The following is an 18,307-nucleotide window of genomic DNA, read 5'->3' on the forward strand; positions in this document are numbered from 1 at the left end:
TCTTTACATGTAACCACGCACCATTGATAACAAGCTAAAAATTTTAAAGCTGCATAAACTTGATTTATAATTGTCTACTTAGGTAATGTTAAAAGCGTAGCCTACTTTGCAATGTGCGCGTGCTAAACAGAAGTAATAGAGATTTTTTAGGCTTCAGACTTCGCTCCTGATGAAAAGCGCGACAGACTCCGATTCCTAGTAATACTCTGATATAACAAACAATTGTTTTTAAAAGTTATTGTCACCAAGTAACATTTATGAAGGTATGATGCTAAACTACAATCACCGCTACTACCTAATTAAAACCTTGCAAAACAACACCAACATGCGTTACCAGGCATATTTTATGGACTTTGCTTTATTCATCCGGTAAATATAAACAACTCATGCGACGTTTCGACGTCCCATTCAGGGCCTCTTTATCAGGAATGAATTTAACCAAAACCGCAATAAAAGCACAGGGAACTTCGGGTTAACAAAAAAGTAATTCACCAAATCTTCCACAACAGGCGGTTGAAACCGAAAATACAAATTTGAATGGGATGCATCACTGGACAAGTTTCTAATATCTTTCGGTATGATGTGTTTTTTGGCAAACAGTAAAAAGTTTTGTAAGTGTTTTCAAGTGGTACCTAAAAATCGAAACACACAAAATGCTTTACCAATCGTAACTATTTTTACCGCTCATTCGATTACGTGTGCGCAAGTCGCAAGGTTACCAAGTTTTTAATTCACGACTTCACGTTCTGGCTGTGTGATTTGGCTTGTTTTTTTGCGAATTGTTCTTAAAATAATTTGTCGCCCTACAATGCTGGCATCCAAAGCTGTCGGTCATTTGTCAAGGACGCTAAGAAAATGCACCTTAAGTCAAAACAAGGTACACCTGTTCAGTTTTTTACAAATTTGCGATTTCATGTTTTCGTACAACGTTTCATTTTGCTTTTGCTTAACTATTCCAAATAACAATTACAATGATCTTGTACTGTAAAAAGTGTGCCTTCATATTAATTTTTGTACCAGAGAAAAAAATCCATTTTGCTGCTAATATCAAGATGAAACCTTCCTAAAACACAATTGCTTCATCACCTTGTGATAAGACATGGATTTGGAATATATTTTGCATTTTTTGCTTCTTGCAGGGCATCTTAAAAAGGTTTCAGTCTGGCCAGCCAGCAGTGCATGTTAACACCCCAGAAACGAGGGTCACAAAGTTGGCTAACGGTTTAAGGGTAGCATCTGAAGATTCCGGTATTTCTACTTGCACTGTTGGGTTGTGGATTGATGCAGGGAGCCGATATGAACACAATAATAACAATGGAACAGCTCATTTTCTGGAGCACATGGCCTTCAAGGTAATTGAACTTTTTTAATTTCAAAAATCTAGTCTTAATTTACTGTAAATTGGCTGTGTAATATTTTTTGTAAGAAAAAGAAAAGTTTTAAACAAATATACTAATGATGATGTTTCCTTATTTTTTGTAAGAAAAAGAAAAGTTTTGAATAAAGATGCTAATGATGATGGTTCCTAGTACTGTGTACCTGAAAAAGTTTGTTAAAATGGTTTTTATAGTGAATGTGCACATACACTATTGTACGCAATGCCAGTCCTCTTGAAGGCACTATACCGAATCAAGTCGGTCTTCCAAGCATTCCTGTATGGCAAGGCACAGATGAGATTGCTTAGGAGACCAGCTTTAATTGGCATGACACCTTTTATAGGCCTGGCGAACTATGATTAATCAATGAGTATGTTGTGATTGCTGGTCTGAATGGACGCTTCGGGTCTCAGTGAATGCATTCATCTAAGCACACACACTGTTTGATTTGTTAGAACATAAACTAATGCCATTTTTTCTCTAGGGCACTCAAAATCGAAGTCAACTTGACCTTGAAATGGAAGTAGAAAACATGGGTGCACATTTGAATGCCTACACATCCCGGGAACAAACTGTGTATTATGCCAAAGCTTTCAGTAAAGACCTACCGAGAGGTATGACAAACTTAAAACTGTATGATATTCTTGTGTGCTAATTTGTATTGTCTGATAGCTGTTGAGATCTTGGCTGATATCATTCAAAACAGCACACTTGGAGAGGCAGAGATTGAAAGAGAACGTGGAGTGATATTAAGGGAAATGGAAGAGATTGAGCAAAACCAACAGGTACATTAAAAATGCTATGTGTCAATGCTCTACTTTACTGAAAGCATGAATAAATATATGAAAAAAATGGCCCTAACAACCAAAGTATACCAGGCTTGTGAAATGTGTCACATTGAAAATGGATAATTTTGTAAAGATTTTACAGCGCATTAATCCAAGATAGACATATATCAAAAGAAATGCTTTTGTTTTCCATGATAGTGTTAACAATAAAATACAAGCTATTTGCATTTCCATAATATACTACTGAAAGTGGGCTTGATCAACAACAAAATCTTTGTTCGTAGTTTTTATATACTTTACTTCACAAAGTTACAGATACTTTCAGCTTTCAAACTGTAGTATTTAACTAAGGGTCAGTTGTATCAACAAAATTTCAATAAAAAACTTATAATAAAAAAACTGCCGGAAGAGCTAAAATTTTGTTGATACATTATGCCTGGCAGCAACAGTATATTCATTAAGGGTCAGTTGCTTCATTGTTTTATTGCTTATGATGCAGCTCAAAGTCTGGGTTGATCAGTGTTTTATAACTGTTACTTGTGTATAACAGGAAGTTGTGTTCGATTACCTTCATGCAACAGCCTACCAAGGAACACCACTGGGTTTAACTATACTCGGACCGTCAGAAAATATCAAGAGGATAAATCGTGAAGATCTTTTAACATACATTAAGACTCATTACAAGTAATTTTAAAACTTTGAATTTTTTGAACTTTGTTAAACGGCAAAGGCCTTGTAAGTTTGTAAAATGTAGCATATTTTTGCAGTCCATCTCGCATGGTTTTAGCAGCAGCTGGCGGAGTGGACCACGACAAACTTGTTGATCTTGCAAAGCAGTTTTTCGGCACCACTGTCTCCCAGGACCAATCACATGTTACCGCCGGCTTTGCACCATGCACCTATACTGGAAGTGATGTAAGTCTACTAATTAGCGATTTGTGACTTCTTTAAGTGAGTGTACACTCATATTGTCAATTGTTATAGGCAGGGTTGCCATATCATTCTTATTTCTGTGATCTGTTTCATTTTTAAAGACAACATCCCAGAAAGTTTATTTTCCATTTTTCTAGGGAATGTCCTTTTTGTCGTTTTGTGCAAGTGTAAATATGCACAGTTGGCCATTGGGATTTGGGTAAGGTATTATCATAAAAAATTCAATAAGCTAATTTTACCAGCACATTTTGACACTGGCACATCCACATTTTGACCTGCAAAGATTGGAAAAATGTGCACATTGTGCTAAAAACGCTCGAATCCCCGTCTCCCGCAGATAGTATACATTTTATATGGGCAATAATTGATACAAAACTACTTGCTTTATTTGACAAAACTTGAACTAATGATGCGCACTGTTATTGTTTCAAAATATGTTGATGTTTTTTCATCAAGAACAAGTGCACAAGGTGATGCAGCCTTTTTTGAACAGTTGTTATATTTGTAGATTCGCCACCGTAACGACAACATGCCATATGTCCATGTTGCAATGGCTGTAGAAGGTGTCGGTTGGCAACATCCAGATACCATGGTGCTTATGATTGCTAATCAGGTAAGTCTCTAAGGTGCTGTTTTGATTGACTGTTAGGATTTTTTCAGTATCTGTTTGCAGAAGTGATATCTGCAAAACCTAAAAAGTAATCCCACTTTCACTTAAATGCATTATAACTCTTTGTGGTTTTTGCAACCTCTGCCATAGTAATAGCAAGCATAGCAACATGTTCTAATGTTTTTTTCTTAGTTAGTATTGCAACCTGTTTTACACTTAAATCTGTTACCGTTCCCATGGTGTAGTTAATAAAATCCTAATTCTAGCCTGTTTATGATAGTTGAGTGTGGGGTTAGGAACCCTTCGGCCCATGAAGGCTACATACTAATTTATCACCCCTTATAACAGCTCAATTTACTGTATTTTTACCATGCTTTTCCTACACTTAAGAAATGTAGGAGCATTCAAACCCATATTAAAGATTGCAGAAGGTCACAAAAAAATGTATGCATATACTTCCTTTGTCACTGTATTCTGTTCTAACTTCCAATATTTACCCACTGTCCAGTTGTTCATCAATTCTCCAATGCTTCTGTATTATGCACTATCGTCCACTTTAAGAATTACTGTTCTAGCTTTTTAGTGTTGTTTAAAAGATGCTGTTTAAAAAAACATCTGGTTTCATTTCAGATCATTGGTACATGGGATCGTTCATCTGTAAATGGTTCTCACTTCCCCAATCCACTTGTGCGTAGAATGGCCAACGAAGGTCTCTGTGTTAGCTTCCAATCTTTTAACACCCTTTACATGGACACTGGTCTCTGGTATGATCACTGATACTGCAAAAATGACCCCTTATTGAATTAGAACTCAATAAAACATGTTTGAATATTTAGGGGCATCTACTATGTTACCGACAACGACCATCTTGGCGACTGCACCCTTCGTGTACAGGATGAATGGTAAGATTTTATGTATGCTTATAAATGAAATTTTTATGTTTTTTTTTTCAACTTTTTGCTACAGCTATTGTGTCGCCAGGTCAATCCTGTGTAGGTTTAATTAAGCTCAGGGTTGCATAGGTGTAGGTTGGGCAATTTTTAAAAAGAAATGATAGCCTTATTGCAACAAGTTTTTGAAAAGAGTGATACCTTTTTGCATCAAGTCAGTATTGCAAGGGGATTTTAGCAGACTGTGTGTAAAGCCGACCACTGGCACTAGCTTTTTTCACCAGCGTTGTTTTTTTATCACTAAGTCATTTGGATTCTATACCCAGACTAGCTTAACTTAACAACATTACCATTTATTGGACAAACTGGCCATGTACTTGCTCGCCAACACAATGAACGTAAAAACTGATGTTGTAAAGCTGATTAGCTATTGGTCGCTTTTGCACCGCCAAACTACAGTTTTCATCAACATTTTATCACTCTTTTTGCGCAGGTCCTTTCCGAGTTCACCCTGTTTAGCATAATAAGATCGAATGTGTTGGGTAGCTCCCCAACATCAAATTGATCAAATATAATTGCCAGATGTTCAAAAGGACAGTTTCTTGACATATACCTTCTTACTTTGTTTAGTTTGCTGACCACAACAATACAAAACAATAATTACTAATTTTTGCTCAGGATAAGATTATGTACGAACCTTACTGAATTCGAAGTGTCAAGAGCTAAAAACACCCTCCTTACTAACATGGCACTAATGCTGGATGGAACCACTCCTATTTGTGAAGACATTGGCAGACAAATGCTTTGCTATGGCCGTAGAATCCCTTGGCCTGAAATTGCTCAACGAATTAAGGTAAAGGGTTTGGAAAATACATAGACAATCTGGCTAGTTTTATTCTTTGCCAAACAGCAATAGGATTGTGCATCAAAAGTTTATCACATGTTAAGAAAATACTTGCACTTTCTGGTTAATTGCACAAAGACTACTTTACATATTCGACATGCAATAATGTATGTACTTCATTTAAAAACTGTAAGTCAAGTTTGGTTCCTGCTTAAATTCAGATAAAATGTTGCTGATTTAGGCCGGATTTTCCGCTTAACAACTTTTGTTTTGTATTTTCCTTTCTTAAAAATATTCTGGTTTCGGGATAGTACTTTCGGGTATGGACACCAATTTCGGTCCCACAAACCTTTATGGTTTCTCTTTGGGGGTTTAAATTTATCAATGTAAAGCAGTAGTTCCCAACCTTTTTTATCGAATTCTTCCCTTAACAAATCAAAACATTTTCATTTCTTCCAAAATACTACATAGTAGATGCTTAACTATACAAAGACCATTTAAAATTTGGTCTTTTATCAAATTCACAAGCTATATTCCCAGACCCGAAGTGTTCATTCACAAACCACAAGTACAAATAAAAGTTAATTCCGCCCCAGGAGTTTTAAAATTTCTCTCCGGTTGGGAACCACTGATATAATGTCTATGTGTCATTGGAAGCTTAGTGACTTTGCGTTAGCATATGTGTTTAAACGGATTATTTCATTTTTCAGCAAGTTCAGGTTAGCGATGTAAAACGTGTGATGGGAAAATATGTGTGGGATAGTTGTCCAGCAGTTGCATCCATTGGACCCACAGAGTCAATGCCAGATTATGCCAATATCCGTGCGAAGATGTACAAAGTCTTTCACTGAGTTCAGAGCCAACTGCTAAACCCTTTTGTTTGTTTTTGTTCCAAACTATTTCGCAACGTGATAAAAAAAATCGGAACCACAGTTTTGTTGTTCCAAAGTGAATTAAGTGGATTAGTAAAATATATGTTCACGTTTACAGTGTGTGGTGTTTTATTGAAGTAAAAAGTTCATGGTCCAATCATGTTTAGCAACAGATGGCACTGGCACCCTTCTAGTTTTTCATTTATTAAATTAAGTACCAGTACCATCTAAGCCAGTGGTTCTCAACCTTCAGTACTCAGACCGCCGGACCTTTTTAGGTGGTATGAGAGTAGCTTTCTGTTATACATATGTCAGATCAAGAATTGCAATTCAACTGATCAGCTCTGGTTTGCGGCGTTACTCTTGTTTTGGAAATTCTTTTGAAATTGCTGGTTTCAGAAATATGTTGGCCTGGTCGAAAAGATAGGCCTATTTCTTGGTCTACCCATTCAAACAGGGTTAGGTGCTACGCAACGATAAAAAAAAGTTGTCGCGTGGTACGCGATCCGTATTAGGTTGAGAACCACGGACCTAAACGAATCATCCCTATAGTTTACGACCTAACTGCAACGTTGTCACTGAAGTAACACTTTACCTTTTGTGTCTAAAATGGTTCCCGCTACACGCCTATAAGTAACATCAACTAGTAATGGATTGGGACTGCAGACGAATTTGTTGAAATACTGTTGAGGCACTTTTTAGACTTTGGGGACCAACGGAGGAATAAAATTGGGACAATGTTATTTTAACATGTTTCCTCCGCATCACCATATGCCGATCTAGTACATAGAACAAAGTCGCTGTATGTCGTGATGTACTCTTGACAAATGTTTATGACTTGTTGGATTCCGCGAACGCGAACTTAGGGTTATGAAACACTGGCTTAAATTGGCACAGGATACAAAAGACTTTAGGACTTCCAACCCCGCGAGAGCAGTGTTTTCGCACAATAAAATACTACACAAAATTTTACTTCTGTTTCAAACTCATATCGATGAACATAAATTCATCAATGGGCCTGGCGTACTGTGATTCATATCGATGAATGTTAATTTCAAAATACTCGTTATTTATAACTAAAAAATATTTTTTTCAAAATTTTGTGCAATTAAAAGCTTAAAATGCGTAGAATATTGTGTAAAAAATTCAGTACGGTATCTATTTTAGGTTTTAAGTAGTCGCGATTGTTGGCTGGTTTCAATTAGTTGTCCAACTAAGAAAAAACATTCATGATTATCTCCCTCCGCTAGATGCCAGTGTTGATTTGTGGCCAATCATTTCTTCGTCTGACATTTGTTTGATAGGAAACCCGACATACCTTAAGTTTAAATGGTTCAGCATTTATTTGGATGAATTATTAAATTCTCAATGAACGCGAAATCTTTAAATGCAATATTATAAAAGAAATACACGATTCTACTCTGGCAGTCGAAAAATTGCGCCAGAGACAGTAATTCAATTTCATTTCAAAACGCACAAATTGCAATTCACGATCGAAGTAAAACATCAAAATCTCATTCAGGCGAAAAACACTTCACATACAATTTCATGCAGTGCTGGGAGCGGGTGTTTTCCATCTTGATGTCTGTCCAAACCTAAACTCTCCGGCACCCATGGCATGCTTAGTAGGGGCATATTCCATCAGAGCACCCACGGTTAAGGGCTGCCAAGTCGGTTCCCGTTTTTGTTGGTGCAAACTTCTACGTGTAAATAGCCTAGCTTGGTTGATGGAATCCCTGTAGCCGGTTGTGTCATGTACAGGCGCACTGACTGTCACCCTAGCGGTCATTGAAGGTGGCAACTTGGTTTTGTAGCCAGGGAAATCAGTAACCTGCAGATTAGAAATTTACGTTAAAACTTTTAAATTTTAAGCGTTAAAATGAAATGCGTTAAAATCAGACATTTTAAGACTGCCAATTTATATGTTTTGAGATCTTTTTGACGGACTTTTTGGAAAATGTCCGATACGCGGGGCGTCACAGTGAACACAGTTTTACCAATTTACTTATCTTTAAAATTTAAATATTCATGAACAGTTACGTTGGTGCATTTAATGCAGTAAATCAGACTGGCGCGCCATATTTCAAACCCACTTCCGTAAACATAAAACACGTTCGCGCCGCATCCGGATCTTTTCGTTCCTCGCATGCTACGAAACATAGCTGACAAATGTTAAACTGTAACAAAGGGCAACAATGTGCATCAAATGCCAGTAAAGAATAGAACGACCTTGCGCGTTTACAGCGGCTATTCCAACGAGTTTTTTTCTATGAACCATGGCGACAGGTTTTTAAATGTTGCTTTTTTAATTTAAAACTTCCAAAAAAGGTGTTTAAGTTTCATATTTTGAAATCGGATTTTGACATAAATTACAACGTTTTTTTACGGTTGTCTTTAAAAATCATATCTCTAATATATGACAGGGGTATAAACATTCCTTACGGTACCTTTAAATCAGCTTTGGAACAATCCTGTAATATTTTACATACATTTTAGCATAATTTATACTAATAGTTTCCTAGCATACGCCAACAAACGTTATGCATATCTATCAAGTGACAAGTCTGACAACGAATGCGTGGACATAGTTCGGTAAGGTTTCAAAATACAAAGTCGTATTTTTGTTGTTCAATCGAGTTGTGATCAGTTTATAATTATGCTTTGTGATATAGGCGCATGATATCACTAAGCCTTCTTTGATGCAATTCGGATTTGCTTTCACAACACATCAGGGAAAGAACGTTAAATGTCGCAGGCTCTCCAAGCGACACGATTTCGCTTCGTTTATCATCGAGTCACATGCGCACGAGCTTCCGTTAAAATCCATACGTGACTGAGTTTCATGACAAGAACCTCAGAAGAGCCTTGCGACCGAGCTATTCCTATGTTCCAGCTATAGCTACAGACGCCGAGAGCCAAAATGGGGTTTCGTCTTGAAAATCTTGGCTGTCATATTGGTTTCGACATGTCATGAACAAAGCGTTGGGAATTTCCATTCTTTACAGTGCCCATGCAATACTGAATAGTGACTTATGAAATTGCGTTGCAGTGTCTAAAGGTGAGATTTTATGCTGACTCAGCAAAAATGATATAGCTTTCTGGGAAATTCTACTAACTCCATACCTCACGTCAGCCGAACGTTCAACAAGTTTTCGATAGGTTGCGCAAAGAGCACTAACACCTATTTAAAAACGTATATGTCTGTAAATGCTGACGGATAGGGCTATTAGGGTTTAGGTATAATCATTAAAAGTTAAATAAAACTGACTTAAAAACCTTAGATGCTAATGTAGAATTTTTAAAAACTTACTTCCCAACCGTACCCCTCTTCAGCAGCAAAATTAATGATTCATCTCTTAGCGCCACCTATCGAAGTTTGGTTAAACGTGGGGCTGAGGTAAGTTATGGCTTTACCAGCTTCCTGATGCTTGCTTTAAAAAAAGCAGCACCGAAAACGCAGTTGCTAATAAAACTGAAAATTTTCTGCGATGCTTTATTTGTACTGTAAAAGGAATTGTATGATTCATGTCTGGAAATAAACTGTCAAAATCGCATTGATATTAAACATGTTTATTTCTACTTTAAAACAAAGTACAGTTAAGGAAGTGCTAGAGCAGTGGTTCCCAACCTGTGTCGACGAATATTTGTCGATGTACAATTATTTAAAATCGGGTCTTTTGTCAACCCTACAGGTTGTATTTCCAAAGCAGAACTATTGAAAAACCAGATGTACAAATTAAAGTGAATTCCTCCCCCGAAGTTTTAAAATTCCTCCCGGTTGGGAACCACTGTGTTGGAGTGTTGCCTCGATACCTTCACTTAACCCTTAAATTAACCTATGAATTGCGAATTACCATTTTAACGAGGTCGTCGTCCGCGTATTTTCCGTAAAAAGTCCCTTTTGTGCGTGCCCGATCTTCTGTGAGGAAGTGAAGGTTTGAGAATTGCCTTCTTACAGTTTCTCCTATACTGGGGTTGGAAGGGTCATTCTCAATCGCACGTGGAGACTCGATCTTTGGCAAGCTATTATCATCCCATAAACGTACTTTCAAATCGTCGGCAAAGTACCTAAAAAACAGATTTACTATGAATGCAATTTATAATGCTACAATACACATAACAATGTTGTGTTAGAATGCACAACAGGTTGATGCAAGTGGAAACCAGTGATCTACTTGTTTTGCTAATTACTTGATTTTTAACGATTTAAAACATTTTTATTTTTCCCTGATATACAAAGAAGTAGATAGATGATGCCACGCTAAACAAATATCAGATGCGAATAGGCCTCACATTCACTTTAAGAAATTGATACGTGTTTTAACAACTGCACGCCAAAACAAAAGCGTACAATTTTCTAGGTTACATACCATTGGGTTTATTGCAATACCAAGCAATGTAGTCTCAAAACTCCCTTAGAAAAGTTTAAGCCCCGTAACATATCGAGTAAGTGCATTTGCGTTGTAAACTATGGCTCGAATACGGTACAACAGGTGCTGCCATATGCTGACATATGTTTGTTTGATAAGATGTAATAAATGTGTTTCCATGAAGAATGATCAAGATATCCCTTGTCCTATATTGTGCCCTTCAAACCAAATTACACAAAAAAACTGTTTATTTTATACTCTGCATTGAATAAGTGTCTTAGTAGCATTGATAGATCATTTGTGGACCTAAAATTACAAATATTGTGTCATGTATATTTATGTGTATGGTAGGCCTACTAGCGTAAGAAACGTCCGCAATCTAACTACCAGTCATGGATTGCAGAGGCCCGGTACTTTTGATTGTTTAAGTGTCACCATTGTTTGTTTCCACCGTTATTGAGTCATATTTTCGGTCCATGGAAGATGATGCAAAACAAACAAAAATCAAAAACGCAACAACCACCCACGGCGAGAGGATACTTAACCCTTTCTGTTCCCAATGACACCGCAATACACAACAACGCGTAATATCAACATGCCAGACACAATTAAACTATTTGCTACGCACGCCACTTGTAATTTAATACTGCTGTCAAGCGCTACTTTGTAATATGTGCGAATATCAAAGCTTTTGACTTGGCCAGTAAGGCCCCGCAATTTTTTTTGAGTTTTCTTACAAGGCACGCACCGAGTACTTTGCGTTACAAATCGCCGAGTAACGAGTATCCTGCTTGGTAAGACTACTCGCTTTCGACTTTTCGTATATAATAAGAGAAACTCGCGTGTTGTGCAAAAATATTTGTGGGTGTTTTTGCATTGTCGCTTCTCAATACACTTTTAACAAGCGTTGCAGGCGATTTTGCGGGAAAAACGCATTGTAATGATCCGAATTAGATTTCATGTACCTGAAACTTATTGTATGCAATCGATAAATAATCCATTTTTTTTGCAAATTGCTGTACTACAATTAATTTCAGTTAATCCGGACGCGTTTAGGCCCAAAAACGATTAGGCGAAGATCCAGAATAACCGATGTCGATAAGTTGAAGTCTTACCACATTGCAAATCATTTGTATCTCAAGATTCGTCCGAATTAGGCAAAGATCCGGATTAACCCAATTCGGTTCAATCGTGTTTTACTGTATTTCTTAAAAAAGTGGACATTTGGACACTACATGTGTTGCGTCACAACTGGTGTTATTTCTTCAAAACTTTAGTTTTGCAATTAAGTCCAGATGACATGTCTGGCCGAATTAGGTCAAATATAGGGCTCAAATTATTAATGTATAATGTAATAATAAGATTTCGAACTACGGACCCCATAACGCAGGGGTTTTCCCAACAGCATGTATTTATATGTTTACAAATGATTCGTGCTTAATTAATTTTTGTGTAATTGTTAATTAAAATTTTAATCCAAAAGCTAGTAATTTTAATCCAAAAAGTAGTAACTAGAGTCGATTAATTGTAAAAGCTTTTTTTCTCATAATACTCCTCAAAAAGTATATTCAGCAAGGGTTTTGGCTTCTAAAGTACGTTAAATGTTAAATGAAGCCATGGAATAAAAGGTTGAAAACCATTTCCGCATACCAAATCCACTATCTGCTAATTTTACTTGTAGATACTATTATTCCTCACCTTGTTATGGGCATGGCCCCTTCCCGGTCAGTGTAGTCTGGCAGTGGGTTGTTATTCAGTAGAACCGACGTTTTGTTCTTGTTGTTCTCGGATGCGCGGTACATTACGTTGGTGTGGTGACGTGCACGTCGAACACGGCCCTTTTAAAAACAAAATAAACTAAAAGGATGGCTAAGCTTGAAAATAATTTGGACATTGTTTAAAAATTCTGCCGTTTTAGGGGGTTAGTGGAGTAAATGTTGAGGCTGACCAGTCTAACGAAATAAATGGCTGGCGAAACTACATGACCATAACTACCATCTGTAAAAGTTTCACCCTAATTCATCAAATAATTCATGAAAAAACGTGCATGGACATGCAGGAAATGTTGACACTTAAAGCTCCAGAAAAGCCAAGCGTCTGTCTCTTTGGAAAACGGTTGTGTAACTTATACATAAAAAAAACATATATTACGTTCACACGGTTACATTGTATAATGTGACAGACCAGAATTATTCGCAGGAGAAACACGATTGGCTGAGTAGGCAGGTATGTATTCTGCAAAAACCTGTTTCTAAACTTTGTTGTTACAACAGTTTAATGTAGTGAACGAAACAAGCGTTATCATTTTGGTATCGAAACGTGCCAACAACACCCTATTTATTACCATTTCCTAACGGAAACTGGCAACAACAAAGATTGACTAGCAAGTAAGGCCTATCATCCTATTAGTAAATCTTTATGATCAATACTTCAGTGATAGTATGGGTTTTATCAAAATCACTCGGAAGATGTATCGTAAACAAGTCGGAAGCTATCATTTCACGTAAACATGTTATGGTGGCTGTTTTTTCTGGAGGAGAGGACCTAGTCATAGAGCGACGGAAATGAAATCACCCACTGACTAGCTAGTAGCAAACTGTCGCATGCCTACTGTATGTGCCGTGCCGTCGTCTTTAAATGTGACTAATGGCAGCGAACTGAAAACAAACTCGATGCCACGCAAAAGAGAAACTGTAAACAAGACACACTGCACGTCGTGTGCTACAGCAGAGTTCCTTTAACGTTTTATCGTCTCTCTATCCATTAATAAATTTCGAAAACAAAGGTTGTTTTTCAAAAACTTTTAGGGTTCAAAACATTAGAAGTACACATTTAAAAAATAACAGAAATTTAACTGGCTTGGTGCTTTTACATGTGTCAAACTTAAAGATTTAATAATATGAACATCTGTATTGTTAGACCGAAAGGAAAAGTCATATCAACGTTCTCATTGTAAAAATCCGTTTTATTTAATCCGCATTTAGTTATCCTATCTAGTTTCAAACCAACTTAAAATTCGTGTTTTGCTTTTATAGTGTTACGTAATTGCAATAGCATGGAAACAACCGCTTATTGGTCGGTATCTTTCCACCTATAAATTTGGACTTGATTATGAAAAATCCCGAGAAAAATTTTTCTCGTCTGGAACAGCCCTATTTGTACCTGGTATTTTTTGTCAATGAGCTTATCCAATTCGGGCACGTCGGTATGTTGTGTGAAACTTCGATGGACAATCACTCGGTTTTCGTTGATGCTCTCGCGCAGAAACGCCCCGTAAGCTACCTGCAAAACATGCGTCAAAAACAATGTCAAAATGATAACCCTGTTTCGTTCGTAGAGTGTATGTTAAGTAGAAGACTAATTATGATATTATGCATAAATCACCAATTTCCAGTGCTTTCTTCATACTGTTTTATCATCAGAGTAAAATGTGTAGGCTGTAGCGATAAAACTAACACATCATACGGTTAAGCAGTGGCTGTATATTGGGTGTGATTTTTAGCAACGAATACCGGCAATTGGGGCACTTAATGCACGCTTGCCTTCTATTAACTTTAGGTCAGCCTATGCGAGTTGGTCTGAAGTAGCGCTATGCTTGGAACGATTATAAAGTGCTGGAAAAAATATTCAGCTTTATATAGCTATTTGGTCAAAAGTGCATGACCTGCGTTACTGCAGTTTGTAATAACATGCCCTCTGTAATGCATTACATCTAATATTGTCATAACGGGTAAGAAAAACTGCCAAGCAGAGCTCTTCAAAGATAATGAGCTGCCAGTGTCGAGGACAAGACGTCTGCAAGACGGAAGTATCTGTCGTTCCATTAATCACGAATGTATATTATTCGCTTGAAGAAATCGTGCCAAACTTTTGTCGCAAATCGTGCATTAGCCTATGACGATTCAGGCACTGCAAGCAATCATTTCCGCGTTTGACAAACTTACTCCCAAAGCTCTTATTTCCTGTTTTTTGAAAACTTGGTGTGGCATATCACATTTGATGATATCATTCTATTAGCGTCTGCTTTGTGGATTTTGACCAATCACAAACTGCCACGACTCACTCTGCAATTATGGCTAACTAACTAAAACTTAGTTATACAGTATTTACTCGATTGTAAGCCGCGGCTTATATTGTTTTTTAGCTGCGGTTTGTGCGGCTTATAATCGAGGGCGGCTTATATTTTCATTTTATACCGAAATTATTTCGACACTCCAACATTTTAAATTATTTGGGGTTCAAAACATGTATGCGTGTACAGATTATACGTCGGTACACGTTCTGTTGGGTACATTTATCAACGTAACTAACAGATATGGGCAAATAGTCATACCATACAACTACAGAAAGATGTATTAAGAAACAATCGTATAAAATTCCAGCGTGCGGCTTACATTATTTTTTTAACACCTCAACATGCGGCTTACAATCGAGGGCGGCTTATAAACGAGGGCGGCTTACCATCGAGTAAATACGGTAGTTAAACCCTGGCCCGTTTAAGGTCTTAGTAACGTTATTTAGATGAATTATGAAAATTTACTTTAAGATTTGAACAGACTTGATGTTTCTATGGCATTAAAAATATCGCTTAAACCTTAACAGCTTTTCTACGCGAATTCCGGATAAATTATTGTCAATTTACAACGTCAATACTACGCAATTATTTACTTTACCTTCAAGTCAGTATCTTTCCAGCAAAGACCTACACAAACTACATCTGAACTTCAACCAATACAAACACAAATCAAACACTAATTGTGTGATTGTAGCGTCATAATATGAAGTTTATGATAACATCACGTGATAGTTTCGCAATTTTGCGCGGGTAAAATGGCCTGTTGGCGAAGTTAGATTTTAGCTGCAAGAAATCTAATTCTTCCTTGAACCTATGAGCTATGCCATGATAAAGCAAGATAAAGTCTTGACTTCATTTCAAAATACAAGAACACCGTGCAAAAGTAAGATTTTTTTGGTTTTGTAATTTTTTGTTAACTTTTAGTTTCCTAGTGATGTGTTTTTTGTTTGTTAAAGTTCCCTAACAATATTTTTGCCTGGATACAGTATATAGAAAGCTGAGTAATAAGTGCTGGTTAAAGACTTAAAGCAGGGGTGGGCAACCTTTTTAACACGAGGGCCACTTAGGACAATGCAATGCGTACAGGAGGGCCGCACATCAAATAAACACAAATTCATATTTTAAGCTTTTACTGGAAGATCACAAGTACGATCGTATATGAAATATCATAGCAGATACATGGATGTTCAAATAGAAGTTAGTGAGAAGGTTGATGCTGGATTTTTTGAACTAAATTGTCAATGTTTGCATTAGTTTAGCGGTGTAGCCTATGGGTTACATCGTACTTTAAACAGGAAACTGAAAGAGCAAAAGTTCCAGCATGATAAACCCTCAAATAGCCTTACACGAAAATTGCTGGAAGAACATGAAGGGCCGCACAAAAAGTGTCAAAGGGCCGCATGCGGCCCGCGGGCCGCACGTTGCCCGCCCCTGACTTAAAGAGTCATTAAATTGAGCGACGTCGTTAACTTTTTGTTCTGAATCATTTTATATGTTCCAATGGCAAACTTTTACAACTGCAGTTGGTCATAAAATAATTGTAACTAGGGTTTGGCAAAAGTAGAACTATAGTTTGTGACCTTAATCAGAAGATAGTTTTTCGTTTTGTTTTTGCTAACAGGTTTATTCAAGCATTGGTTGTTACCTTACAATCTTTTCGAATTTTGTTGTCCATTGTTGCTAATTTTCGATCTGATTCTTTCTTCAAAATTTTCCACAAAGCTTCTGCACCCAATCCAGTATCAACTGCTCAAAAATCACAAAACATGAAACATGTATGTCCAATATTTTTGGCCATTTCTACCTGTTGGCACTTTTCTTCTGTGCCTCGATTCTGCTTTACTTTCAAGTTCTTTTTTAGCAGGTTCTTCCATTTTTGGGTTTAAAATAGATTCCGCCTTGTCAGCACCAAGAAGTTCATATAGAACCTTAAAACAGTTGCCAATGTTTGTTTGACTGTGTCAGAGTTGCTATCAAATTATAAAACAAGCTTTAAAATCTTACTTCTTTACTAATTTCTATGGTACATGCTCTTGCAGAAATTCTAACCATTAAAAACCATTTCACTTGTTTTTGTTTTTTTTAAGCCCTGTTATCTCAGTGTGTTAATATGTTAATATATGTTATGTCCCATACACACACCTGTCTTGAAAATGATACATTTTCCCATGATACATAAAGGTATTAATTTAAATCCAACCTGGTGGTGTTCTGGCACTACTTCATTTTCCTCTTGCATGGAAACATCATTAAGAGGATGTGATATGTTTGTTGGTCTTTGTTGCATTTCATCCCACTCTTGTGGCTCTGACAGTCGCCGCAATGTCACATGTTTTACTTGGGATGTTGGTGTGGAGACAGATATCATAGACTGTCGACGACTGGACTTCAATGAGGATTTAGGAACCCCTGTAAAATTGGTAATGCAAAAATTCATGTCAACAGCTCCACTAAATGTGCTTTGTCTACTGAAAGTCTATTATTTTTAAGGCCAACTGTATGTTTTCAATTGCATATCACACATTCTAGCTCGGTACACTGACTTCTTCACATTCAGAATCACTGTATGGAGTAAAACAAAAGATAGGACTTCTTGTTTTCACTCACTTTCAAACACTTCACCTTCTGGTGAATCATGTGTTTCACCTTGAATTTTAATGACAGGTACTGGGTCGATTCTAATCACCACTCGCTTTGTTGATTTGTTTGGACTGCCAGCCATGTTTTACAGTTTGTAAACTCAAACTTGAAACTCACAGTAAATATTTAACCAATGGATTACAGTGACAGCAGAGCCCCAAGACTGTACAGTGACTTTCATTTCAAGTTAAGCCTTCATCCCATTATGGATGGATTAGTACCACAAGGAGATGACGGGGTATTGTTCACTGACGCCCGAATACACCTTTCGTTTTCACCAAAGCGACGTTTTTACAATAGTGAGACAACGATACAAAACATAATTTATCAATTTTTACCTTCCATTGCCAGCGAAGCGATGAAACGCCGTATTCAGGTCACTGCTTTTGAATTGGCAGTCCACGAGTCAGACTGTTCAATTTGAAAGCTAATCTGTCCCTGGACAAAATCCACAATAGAATTGCGTAGAAAAAGCGGCGTTCGTTAAATAAAGTGACACGTCAAAAAACATAACCGATGTAAAGTTTTTTACAACAGATTTAATACAAACACATCTACATAATGATGCAGTGCATTTTCGTGCATTAAAAATGCCACATGGGTTTTTTATAGTGAGACTAAAAAAAGGAAAATTCTGAAGTTTTTGACGCAGGTTTTCACGGCTTTTAGATTATTGGTGAAGAGCGTATGGTCCTTGACGACGCGACACGCTTCAATAACGTCACGGAATCAAATGGTCATCAAGTCGTTCAAGTGTCCTGATCCTTAAGTACTAATTATATCTCAGAAAACGCTTTTCAACAGGTATTAATCATCGTCTAGTTAGCATAGTAACGCTTTTCCGGTTTTAATGATTAAGTTTGTGTGTTAATTGCTGTTTGCATTGCACCCGCTTGGGGGTTATGATAA

The 18,307-nt window shown here is 37.1% G+C and overlaps 2 protein-coding genes across 3 annotated transcripts; one reads left to right on the top strand and one right to left on the bottom strand.

Moving 5' to 3' along the window:
• Nucleotides 1-696: 696 nt before the first annotated feature.
• Nucleotides 697-6,428, top strand: LOC145233844 (mitochondrial-processing peptidase subunit beta-like). The gene is made up of 11 exons (XM_080098623.1): nt 697-877; nt 1,140-1,352; nt 1,861-1,990; nt 2,049-2,161; nt 2,715-2,848; nt 2,932-3,079; nt 3,606-3,710; nt 4,338-4,471; nt 4,544-4,609; nt 5,276-5,450; nt 6,152-6,428. The coding sequence occupies exons 1-11, from the start codon at nt 809-811 to the stop codon at nt 6,290-6,292; spliced, it is 1,428 nt and encodes a 475-aa protein (XP_079954749.1). The 5' UTR covers nt 697-808; the 3' UTR covers nt 6,293-6,428.
• A 1,204-nt stretch (nt 6,429-7,632) lies between these two features.
• Nucleotides 7,633-17,854, bottom strand: LOC145233713 (testis-specific gene 13 protein-like). Of its 2 annotated transcripts, none has more exons than XM_080098489.1 (8): nt 17,737-17,854; nt 16,959-17,167; nt 16,563-16,686; nt 16,404-16,504; nt 13,846-13,965; nt 12,382-12,521; nt 10,168-10,381; nt 7,633-8,144 (listed from the first exon to the last, which is right to left on the bottom strand). In XM_080098489.1, exons 1-8 carry the CDS (start codon nt 17,741-17,743, stop codon nt 7,860-7,862), a joined length of 1,200 nt encoding a protein of 399 aa, XP_079954615.1. In that variant the 5' UTR covers nt 17,744-17,854; the 3' UTR covers nt 7,633-7,859. The 2 variants fall into 2 exon arrangements, with proteins under 2 accessions (XP_079954615.1, XP_079954614.1); XM_080098488.1 differs by lacking the exon at nt 17,737-17,854 and adding an exon at nt 17,366-17,682.
• Nucleotides 17,855-18,307: the final 453 nt, after the last annotated feature.

This window comes from Phallusia mammillata, chromosome 6, assembly GCF_965637545.1.
Source record: "Phallusia mammillata chromosome 6, kaPhaMamm4.hap1.1, whole genome shotgun sequence".
Taxonomy (NCBI): Eukaryota; Metazoa; Chordata; class Ascidiacea; order Phlebobranchia; family Ascidiidae; genus Phallusia; species Phallusia mammillata.